This window comes from Salvelinus fontinalis, chromosome 40 (genome assembly GCF_029448725.1).
Source record: "Salvelinus fontinalis isolate EN_2023a chromosome 40, ASM2944872v1, whole genome shotgun sequence".
NCBI lineage: Eukaryota > Metazoa > Chordata > Actinopteri > Salmoniformes > Salmonidae > Salvelinus > Salvelinus fontinalis.
Genome location: NC_074704.1, coordinates 9,796,153 through 9,808,173, shown reverse-complemented (window position 1 = coordinate 9,808,173; position 12,021 = coordinate 9,796,153). Strand labels below are relative to the sequence as shown.

Genomic DNA, 12,021 nt, shown 5'->3' with positions numbered 1-12,021 from the left:
TTTTCCCAGGACATAGACATATCTGATATGTGCAGAAAGCTTAAATTCTTCTTAATCTAACTGCACTGTCCAATTTACAGTAGCTATTACAGTGAAATAATACCATGCTATTGTTTGAGCAGAGTGCACAGTTATGAACTTGAAAATGTATTAATAAATCAATTGGGCACATTTGGGCAGTCTTGATACAAGACTGGCCAAATGATACAAGACTGCCCCCCCCCCCAGAAATGCATGCTTTTGTCTTTTACCAGATCTTTACCATTTTACCAGATTTACATTTCCACAAACTTCAAAGTGTTTCCTTTCAAATGGTATAAAGAATATGCATATACTTGCTTCAGGTCCTGAGCTACAGGCAAATAGATTTGGTATGTCATTTTAGGCGAAAATTGAAAAAAGGAATCTGATCCTTAAGAGGTTTTAAAGACCTCTTGAAGTGTAGCCTACACATTTTGTGCTCTTGTAGCAAGCAGTAACATTGCTGACCTATACTTATCTATAACTGGGCTAATAACTCGCTAACTAGTAAAGAATATCAACAAATGTGCACTCGTGCGGCTCTGTGCTCTGATCTGCTACTCCTGCCAATATACTTCTACTCAATTGCGCTCTGGATCAGCCTACAACAAAATCTCTGACTTAAGATTCGTTTTGGTCTGTTGCATTGAAAAGGGCCTGATTATAATGTTTATTCGAGCACAGAAAAATAGTTTATCTATATAGTAATGCACTGCTAGCTAGTAAGTCGATTTACTGTATAATACTCATTCACTTCACTCTGTAAGTACACTTGATAATATCTTGAAACATTGTGTTTAATTGTATGTTTTTAGTGATAAACTATATATTCTGATAATGATAGGACCCTTGGTCTCAATGCTATAGTCAGGATTCTGAGAAAAAAACAGAGTCAGACCAATACATTAATAATCATGCTGTGTGCTAATTATCAGGTGTAGTTATTTCACCAGTTATCAAGTGTTTTAGTTGTCTACCTTTTTGTGTCTAAGACTGCAGGGAGGAAGACAAACAATGGCCTTGAGAACAGCAGGAAGTGTGTTGGTGGTCTGTCTCTGGTCTGTGGCAGGTATGGGCTCATTCATTGGTTACCCTCTTTCTCTGTATTGTTCAATCTACATATAGTGCCTTCAGAAAGTATTCACACCCCTTGACTTCTTTTCACATTTTGTTGTCACAGCCTGAATTTAAAATGTATTACATTGAGATGTTGTGTCATTGTCCAACACACAATACCCCATCATTTCAAAGTGGAATTATGTTTTTAGAAAGTTTTACAAATTAATAAAAAATTAAAAGCTGAAATGTCTTGTGTCAATAAGTATTCAACCCCTTTTGTTATGGAAAGCATAAATATGTTCAGGAGTAAAAATGTGTATAAGTCACATAAGTTGCATGGACTCACTCTGTGTGCAATAATAGTGTTTAACATGATTTTTGAATGACTACCTCATCTCTGTACCCCACACATACAATTCATTATCTGTAAGGTCCCTCAGTCGAACACGGAATTTCAAACACACTGAATTTCAAACACAGATTCAACTACAAAGATCAGGGAAGCTGTCCAATGCCTCACAAAGAAGGGCACCTATTGGTAGGTGGAAAAAAAGACAAATAAATGGAATATCCCTTTGAGTGTGGTGAAGTTATTAATTACACTTTGGATTGTGTATCAATATACCCAGTCACTATAAGCGTCCTTCCTAACTCAATTGCCGGAGAGGAAGGAAACCGCTCAGGGACTTCAACATGAGCTAATGGTGACTTTAAAAAAGTTAGAGTATAATGGTTGTGATTGTAGAAAACTGAGGATGGATCAACAACATTGTAGTTAATCTAAAATACTAACCTACATTGACAGAGTGATAAGGAAGCCTGAAAGGAATAAAAAATATTCCAAAATATGCATCCTGTTTGCAATAAGGTACTAAAGTAAAACTGCAAAACAAATGTGGCAAAGAAATGTACTTTGTTCTGAATACAAAGCGTTATGTTTGGGGCAAATCCAACACAACACATCACTGAGTAACACTTGTGGTGGAGTCTAGGGATATGGCTTTTGCTCTTCTGTTCAGGGATATATATATATATTGTTTTACTTTTACCACTTTATCTCCGCAATACGTAGTTACAGTCTTGTCCCATTGCGGCAACTTCCATACGGACTCCGGAGAGGCGAAGGTCGAGAGCCATGCGTTCCCCGAAACACACACAACCCTGCCCAGCCCCACTGCTGCTTTGTTCAGGGACTTGCCAAGACCACTATGAGCCCGGTGACGTCACGACCGGCTGAAAGGACCCGGGGAAAGGTGGCGCGAGTAGGCGGGTGTGTTGCAGAAGGAGGTGAACGATAACGAGTAGAGAGGAGCCGAATTCAGAAGGTAACATAAATTGGAGTAAGAGGACGTACTATATCTGGAAGAGGATTGTTCCATACCACAGAATGACTGCCATTTCTGCCTTCGGGTTTAACGTAAATTCAATCGATGGAGGTAGCTACCACTAAAGTTACCAGCCAGAGTGATGTTAGCTAGTTACCCACCGGAGTGATGGACATCAACTAATTGTTACCGACATCAGAATAGAGCTGTGAGTTGAAGTGATTTAGTTATATACAGTTCCCGTGGAAGTAATTGAACTTTCTTTTTAGGTCCTGAAAGAAGAGGACGTCTAAAGTTGTGGACTTTTCATTTAGGGCTAGTTAACCATTCAAAGCTGTGACAACGTAATTGAGCTTTCTGTTTAGGTCCTGAAAGAAGAGAACGTCTAAAGTTGTGTTCATTTAGGGCTAGTTAACCATTCAAAGCTGTGACAACGTTGCAGACTAACGCTACTTCTATTATTTTAGTCCCTGCCAGCCCTCCTACAGACTCCATGAACACAGTAACGGGTGTTATTCTTTATTTTTGTTTGTTATTGTGATATCTGAGATAAATGCTGTAAAACTGCAAGATTGTATTGCTATGTTTTCATTGGTTGTCTTCATGTGCACGTGAGGTAGGTTACTACAGTAGGCTATTCTGTGAACTGTGAAATTGTATCTGTGTTGCCTAAAACGGACAATATTTTCATTATTTTAAAGCAAAACTGTCTTTTCACTACTACTGCCTTGGGGTATGGGGCCTAACCTGTTTTAGGTATTGCTGGTTAATGCTGCATGATTGTGTTATTGTCTGTACGTTTGTTTATGTGTAACTGTTGTTTATGTCGCATGGCTTTGTCTTGGCCAGGCCGCGGTTGTAAATGAGAACTTGTTCTCAACTGACCTACATGGTTAAATAAATGTGAAATAAAAATGATATTAAACAATCTGAGCGGCTGCTTACAGTGGGTTATTTGTAACTTTTCACCCTATACTATTAGGAATGGTGCCACTACTACTAAGTGCTGTGGTGAGGTTAAATGTGTTGGGCAACAGGGACACAGCTCTGTTTGTTACTCAACCTCCCAAGGCTGATCTGAGAGCAACTTGTTGTCTAGCAATGATTAACAAACAATTTGGCAGAGCTTGAAGATTAAAATATATATATATATATATATATATATATATATAATGTGCAAATTGTACAATCCAGGTATGCTAAGCTCTTAGACTTACCCAGAAAGACTCACATCTGTAATCACTGGCAAAAGTTCTGCAACAAAGTATTGACTCAGGGGTGTGAATACTTATGTAAATGAGATATTTCTCTTTCATTTTAAATAAATTTGCAAATATTTCAAAAAACATGTTTTCACTTTCATTATGGGGTATTGTGTGTAGATAGGTGAGGGGGGAAAAATCGAGTTAATCCATGTACAATGTTTAACAGCCTAAAATGTGGAATAAGTTCAGGGGTATGAATACTTTCTGAAGGCACTGTATTTATCTACCTACAGTACACTAGACTAACCAAGGCAAGCTAGCTTTACCATAGACCTACATACACAATTCAAAAATGTCATGAAACAATTAAGGATAAGTCTTTCACACCTCACTGAGTGACACTTCTCTATGGATTCTAATGACACTCAAATCAGCAACTACAGCAAGAAAGTGTGGACAAAAAAGCCAAGTTATGGTGTCTCCCACCAACGCAGTGTGGGGACAGAGGGTAACACTGACCTGTAGAACCACCTGTCCTCTGAGTGACAACCCCAACCCCACCTACATCTGGTACAAGAATGGACAACGTCTAGATGAACCCACCATTCAACAATACTCTGTTTTCAGTTCTTTTACACACAGTTACTCCTGTGCTGTAAAAGGCCACAAGGATCTGCACTCTCCTGCAGTGTGTGAGTCTGTAACTACAGTATTTTTTTGCAAAAGATTATTAGGATGATTCATATTTTTAAAGTTTGCATCTTACCACGATTCTTACTATCACTAAAGTGTTATTGTTCAGTCCTGAATGAACTGATTTAAAGATAATTGACTGATTGATGCAACTCTGATGGGTTACTTTGGTATTTTAGGTGTTCTGGGTAAGACCTGTTTCAACGTGAGTATCTGTGCCTTGAAGGGGTCAACAGTGGAACTGCCCTGCACATATCAACATCCAAGTTATCGTGTGGTCTCAGAACCAAACTGGTATATCCAAGAGAAATATAATGAGACGCCTAAAATGCTGAGCTCGGTGCCAGAGTTTGCAGGTCGTGCTGAGTACCTTGGGACTAAAGAGAAAGACTGCACCCTGAGAATCACAGACCTGAGAGAGAGTGACTCACCTGAGTACTGGTTCACATTCAAGACTCAGACGCAACTCGATTGGGATAATTTCCTTCAAAGAGAGATGCGTGTCAGGCTGTCTGTCACAGGTACACCATTATGTGATGCCTAATCAGTTACATTCAAGTATTTTGACCTTAGTGGGAATGACAGTCTGTATAATATGAATGTTATGCTTTATATGATTAGAATTGTTGTCAAGGAATGTAATACTGTATTTTTAATCCCAGGTCTGCAGGTGAAGGCGTCTTCTGCCATGGTGACAGAAGGAAAGGCGGTGATACTGACCTGTAGAACCACCTGTACTCTGACTGACAACCCCAACCCCACCTACATCTGGTACAGGAACGGACAACTCGTGAACACCCAAGATAACTACCTGTTCCTAGACCCAGTCAGCAGAGAGGATGCAGGCAGCTACTCCTGTATTGCAAAAGGATATGAGAATCTCCACTCTGCTGACGAGACTCTCACTGTCATTTGTAAGTATTTGTAAATAAATGACAGTTTTAAACTTCACTTGTACTTTGTGCTCTTGTATTGAGTTGAGTTCTTTTAAACTCCTAAACTTGAAATACACCCAAACCGCACAATGAATTTGCTCGCTTTTTGGTGCCGCAGATGGTTAATAGCTTAAGATCAATGTCACGTGTTTGCAAGAAAGAGGACCAGAGATCTAGTCTCATCAAATCTAATCAAATTTAATTTGTCACATGCACCAAATACAACCTTACCCAACAATGCAGTTCAAGAAATAGAGTTAAGAAAATATTTACTAAATAAACAAAGTAAAAAATAAAAGGTAACACATAAAATAACAATAACGAGGCTCAATACAGGGTGTACCGGTACCGAGTGTCACGTTCTGACCATAGTTCTTGTGTGTTTTGCTTGTTTTAGTGTTGGTCAGGACGTGAGCTGAGTGGGCATTCTATGTTGTGTGTCTAGTTTGTCTGTTTCTATGTTTGGCCTAATATGGTTCTCAATCAGAGGCCGATGTTTTGTGTTGTCTCTGATTGGGAATCATATATAGGTGGCTTGTTTTGTGTTGGGGTATGTAAGTGTTCACAGTTTCGTCATGTTGAACACGAGCTACGCTGCGTCTTGGTCCGATCCCTGCTACACCTCCTCTTCAGACGAAGAGGAGGAAGGCTGCCGTTACACCGAGTCAATGTGTGGGGGTACAGGTTAGTCAAGGTAAATTGTACGTGTAGGTAGGGGTAAACTGACAATGAATAGGTAATAAACAGCGAGGAGCTGTAAATAGTCCAGGTGGCCATTTGATTAATTGTTCAGCAGTCTTATAGCTTGGGGGAAGAAGCTGTTAAGGAGCCTTTTGGACCTAGACTTGGCTCTCCGGTACTGCTTGCCGTGCTGTAGTGTTGGTTCCACTTTTCTGGGCTCCGTTATTTACTTAACAAATAAGGAATACTCAAAATGTGCACTTATAAATCATAACAATTTTAATCAAAATACAGCTGTAGACAGAAGTCAAACATCAAACATACAACTGATGTCTCTCCTGAGTTCTGCCCCGAACAAAAGAAAGACATGATCTTATATACCCGAGATCACACCTTATCTCCAATGTCAAAAAACCTGCATGTGCAGCTAAAATAACGAGTTATTCTTAACACAAAGTTTCTGAGAACCTGTCTCAGTGGTATGCAAATCCACCCTTGTTTCAGAGAAAAACAGACGCTGTCTCTCTGTGTCGCGATCACACACAGTCCCTTTTCTCACCTTTTCTCACAGACGCCAGGTTGTGGGTTTTGGCAGAGAGCTAGACACAGACAGAGGCCTCAATATTCAGCTATACAGTGAGCATAAGTACAATGGCATGTAAGCAAATTAATAACAACATAATCAGTGGTGGGGGTCTTTAGAAGACCCCCAAAATCAACTTTAACCCTTCAGAAATAGAGAAAACAGTCTATGACTTGGGTAACTGGAGTCTTTGACAATTTTTGGGGCCTTCCTCTGACACGGCCTAGTATATCATTTCTGGATGGCAGGAAGCTTGGCCCCAGTGATGTATTGGGCCATACGCACTACCCTCTGTAGCGCCTTATGGTCGGATGCCGAGCAGTTGCCATACCAGGCCCTCTTCACGACTGTCTTGGTGTGGTTACGTCAGAACCTATTGTTAAAGTGGCAGCATGATGTTGACTGTGTACTCGTACCCCTCTGTCTTCGTCAACACCAGATGCCCCAAAGAACACCTCAGTGTCAGTCAGTCCCTCTGGTGAAATAGTGGAGGGCAGTTCAGTGACTCTGACCTGCAGCAGTGATGCCAACCCACCTGTGGACAAATATACCTGGTACAAGAAGAACGTAACCTCACCAAAAGCATCAGGACAGAGTTACAGCATCACTACCATCAGCTCTGAGGACAGAGGAGAATATTACTGTGAGGCAGTGAATGAAGTTGGAGCCCAGAATTCTACATCTCAATTGATAATTATAGCATGTCAAATATGGTTTAATCATTCAAATATTTCTGGCTACGCTATATGATACACGTGTATTCATGTTGTCCATGTTGGTTTAGGGAAAGAAACGTCTGTGAAGAATACAGGAACAGGTATCACAGTGGTCGTTGTGGTTCTCAGCCTCTGTCTCTCTGGCTTCATGTGGTTCAGGTGAGCATCTTGTCATTTCACTTCGTCATTCTGATATGTTACTAGCTTAGTTGTTGTTGATTCATTCATTCTGTCAATTATTCACACGTTCATGTGCAAAACAGGAAGAAGGCCTCCACATCCACCTCTGTCAAGAGGGACACAGCAGACAATGGGCAGGTGAGTTAAGCATAGTATTTTTTTGTTTTCTTTCAGATACTACGCTTGATTAGGCTTCTCTAGCACAATGGAACAAATGGAATTCTGTCTGTCTTCTTTCCCCATCAGGTAAACTCAAGCCTTGTTCATGACAACGTCTCAGGCATGGCCATGACCCCTACTGCAGCACAGAGAGCAGACACAGACAACCAGGATGATGTTCACTATGCCAGCATCTACTTCTCTGGCTCCAATAACCAGGAAGTGCCTCTGTACTCGACCATCCAACTGCCTCGACCCCAGAAAGAGGATGTCCTGTACGATGTTGTGAAATTCGACCGCCCCAGGGCTGCCACCCGGTGAGCAAGTTCAGCCATTACTACAAATCAGATAATCTCATAATTAAATGGTACTTGTACTTGACAGTTAGGAATTACCTCCGGTAAGGCGAGGGGTGGTGGTCTGTGTCTATTTGTCAATAACAGCTGGTGCGGGACGTCTAATATTAAAGAAGTCTCAAGGTTTTGCTCACCTGAGGTAGAGTACCTTATGATCAAATCAAATCAAATTTTATTTGTCACATACACATGGTTAGCAGATGTTAATGCGAGTGTAGCGAAATGCTTGTGCTTCTAGTTCCGACAATGCAGTAATAACCAACAAGTAATCTAACCTAACAATTCCACAACTACTACCTTATACACACAAGTGTAAAGGGATAAAGAATATGTACATAAAGATGTATGAATGAATGATGGTACAGAACGGCATAGGCAAGATGCAGTAGATGGTATAGAGTAGAGTATATACATATGAGATGAGTAATGTAGGGTACTGTAGTGTAGGGTATAAGCTGTAGACCAGCCTATCTACCAAGAATCTTCGTCTATATTTTTCATAGCTGTCTATTTACCACCACAAACCTATGCTGGCACTAATAACACACTCAGCGAGCTGCGTAAGGCCATGAGCAAAAAAGAACATCCTCATCCAGAAGCGGCGCTCCTAGTGGCCGGGAACTTTAATACAGCAAAACTTAAATCAGTTTTTACCTCATTTCTACCAGCATGTCACATGTGCAACCAGAAGGGGAAAAAAACTGTTGACCACCTTTACTCCACACAGAGATGCGTACAAAGCTCTCTCTCGCCCTCCATTTGGCAAATCTGAGCCTAATTCTATCCTCCTCGTTCCTGCACTGTGATTATTATTATTTGACCCTGCTGGTCATCTATGAACATTTGAACATCTTAGCCATGTTATAATCTCCACCCAGCACAGCCAGAAGAGGACTGGCCACCCCTCATAGCCTGGTTCCTCTCTAGGTTTCTTCCTAGGTTCTGGCCTTTCTAGGGAGTTTTTCCCAGCCACCGTGCATCCACACCTGCATTGCTTGCTGTTTGGGGTTTTAGGCTGGGTTACTGTACAGCACTTTGTGACATCAGCTGATGTAAGAAGGGCTATATAAATAAATTTGATTTGATGATGATTTGCTTACAAGCAAAAACTAAAGCAGGAAGTACCAGTGAGTCGCGCAATACAGAGGTGGTCAGATAACATGGATGCTAAGCTACAGAACTGTTTAAATAGCACAGACTGGAATATGTTCTCGGATTCATCCGCATTGAGGAGTATACCACCTCAGCCACTGGCTGTGCATTGATGACGTCATCCCCACAGTGACTGTATGTACATATCCCAACCAGAATCCATGCGTTACAGGACATCCGCACTGAGCTAAAGGCTAGAGCTGCCACTATCAAGGAGCGGGAAACTAATCCAGACGCTTAAAAGAAATCCCTTTATGCCTTCTAACCATCAAACAGGCAAAGCGGCTCTGACGATCATTGGATGTGGCAGGGCTTGCAAATTATTAGACTACAAAGGGAAACACAGACACGGACTACCCAGGCAGGCTAAATGCCTTTTATGCTCGTTTCGAGGCAAGCAACACCGAAGCTTGCATGAGAGCACCAGCTGTTCTGGATGACTGTGTGATCACGCTCTCTGTAGCAGATGTGAACAAGACCTTTAAACAGGTCAACATTCACAAGACCACGGGGCCAGACGGATTGCCAGGACGTGTACTCACAGCATGCGCAGACCAACTTGCAAGTGTCTTCACTGACATTTTCAACCTCTCTGTTTTACCTACATGTTTCAAGTAGACCACCATAGTCCCTGTGCCCAAGAACACCAAGGTAACCTGTCTAAATGACAATCGCTTTGTAGCCATGAAGTGCTTTTAAAGGCTGGTCATGGCTCACATGAACACCATCATCCCAAAAACCGTAGACCCACTCCAATTTGCCTACCCCCCCAACAGATCCACAGATGACACAATCTCAATTGCACTCCACACTGCCCTTTCCCACCTGGACAAAAGGTACTCCTATGTGAGAATACAGCTCAGAGTTCAACACCATAGTGTCCACAAAGCTCATCACTAAGCTAAGGACCCTGGGACAAAACACCTCCCTCTGCAACTGGATCCTGGACTTCCTAACGGGCTGCCCCCAGGAGGTAAGGGTAGGCAACAACACATCTACCACACTGATCCTCAATACTGGGCCCCTCAAGGGTGCGTGCTTAGTCCCCTCGTGTACTCCCTGTTAACCCACGAATGCATGGCCAAGCATGACTCCAACACCATCATTAAGTTTGCAGATGACACAACAGCGGTAGGCCTGATCACCGACAACGCTGAGACAGCCTATGGGGAGGAGGTCAGAGACCTGGCAGTGTGGTGCGAGGACAACAACCTCTCCCTCAACGTGAGCGAGACAAAGGAGCTGATTGTGGACTACAGGAAAAGGACGGCCGAACACGCCCCCATTCATATGGACAGGGCTGTAGTTGAGTGTGTCGAAAGCTTCAAGTTCCTTGGTGTCCACATCACCAACAAACTATCATGGTCCAACCACACCAAGACAGTTGTGAAGAGGGCACGACCATGCCTATTCCCCCTCAGGAGACTAACAAGATTTAGCATGGGTCCCCAGATCCTCAAAAAGTTCTACAGCTGCACCATTGAGCGCATCTTGACCGGTTGCACTACTGCCTGGCATGGCAACTGCTTGGCATCTGACCGTAAGGGGCTAAAGAGTGTAGTGCGTACAGCCCAGTACATCACTGGGGCCAAGCTTCCTGTCATCCAGGACTATACTAGGCGCTGTCAGAGGAAGGCCCCAAAACATTGTCAAAGACTCCAGCCACCCAAGTCATTGACTGTTCTCTCTGCTACTGCATGGCAAGCGGTACCGAAGCGCCAAGTCTAAGACCAAAAGGCTCCTTAACAGCTTCTACCCCCAAGCCATAAGACTGTTGAACAATTAAACAAATGGTTACCCGGACTATTTGCACTTTACCCCTACCTACAGTACATGTACATATTACCTCAATTACCTTGACTAACCTGTACCCCCGTATAGCCTCGTTATTTTTATAGTTTTTTAAATTTTTTAATTTTTAACTTTAGTTTATTTTTCTTCCTGTATTATACCTATGCTAAAATCTTTGTTCTATTTTTCTGAGACATTTACTTCATGTTCGTATTGTTATCTGTTATTATGTCTTATTGTTGTTGCATTATTGAGAAGGAACCTGCCAGTAAGCATTTAGTTGGACGGTGTATACCATGTGTATCCTGTACATACGACTAATAAAACTTTAAACAATGACTTTAAATGAGATCCCAGAAGTGAGGATTGATGATGACATGTTGCATCTCCTTTCTCATCAGACCTCTCTCACAGGAAGACCTCTCTGTGGTTTAAAGCACTGTCAACACACCCGGAAGCAAGATGACCTGAATGAAAGGAGACCTGAACACAACAAGAAGTGCTGAACACAAGATGACTCTGCTTGGGATTCAATCGAACGCACATAGTCGACACGCATACTGCACTTGAATTTTGAAGGTGATTTAAGCCAACATCCGCAGCATTTACCACAAATATGATCTCTGCAAACATCAGGAAAATTCTTGAAAAACTGCATTGTCAGCAGAAGACACTTTTTAGACATGTTTTACTTTTTATTACTAAATATAGGGTCTACCATAGGGTTTATATTGGCCTGTATATGGTTTAGTATAGTATACTATAGGGTTTAATACGGTATACTATAGGGTTTAATATAGTATACTATAGGGTCTACTATAAAGTTTAATATAGTATACTATAGAGTTTAATATAGTATAATATAGGATCTTGGCCTATTTCTACATGGCTCATGGCTTGAGACTGAGCTGTGGCTAAAATCTTTACTTTGTATGTCTGAAAGGGAACAAGACAATACCAAACTCCTCATTAAGCAGTATTTCTTTAAATCTTTGCGTGAGGTTTAGCGAAAGGAAAATGTTGCCCATAGTCTTTTGGGTCGCCGTGGGTGACGGCACAACAAATTGGGAAATCATTGCTGTTGTCACACCCTGACCTTAGAGATCCTTTTTATGTCTCTATTTTGGTTGGTCAGGGTGTGAGTTGGGGTGGGCCTTCTATTTTT

General features: G+C 41.8%; 1 protein-coding gene across 1 annotated transcript; it reads left to right on the top strand.

Moving 5' to 3' along the window:
* The first annotated feature begins 4,054 nt into the window (after positions 1 to 4,054).
* LOC129839967 (protein turtle homolog B-like) lies at positions 4,055 to 5,310 on the top strand. The gene is made up of 3 exons (XM_055907728.1): positions 4,055 to 4,302; positions 4,483 to 4,824; positions 4,966 to 5,310. Exons 1-3 carry the CDS (start codon positions 4,083 to 4,085, stop codon positions 5,229 to 5,231), a joined length of 828 nt encoding a protein of 275 aa, XP_055763703.1. The 5' UTR covers positions 4,055 to 4,082; the 3' UTR covers positions 5,232 to 5,310.
* Positions 5,311 to 12,021: the final 6,711 nt, after the last annotated feature.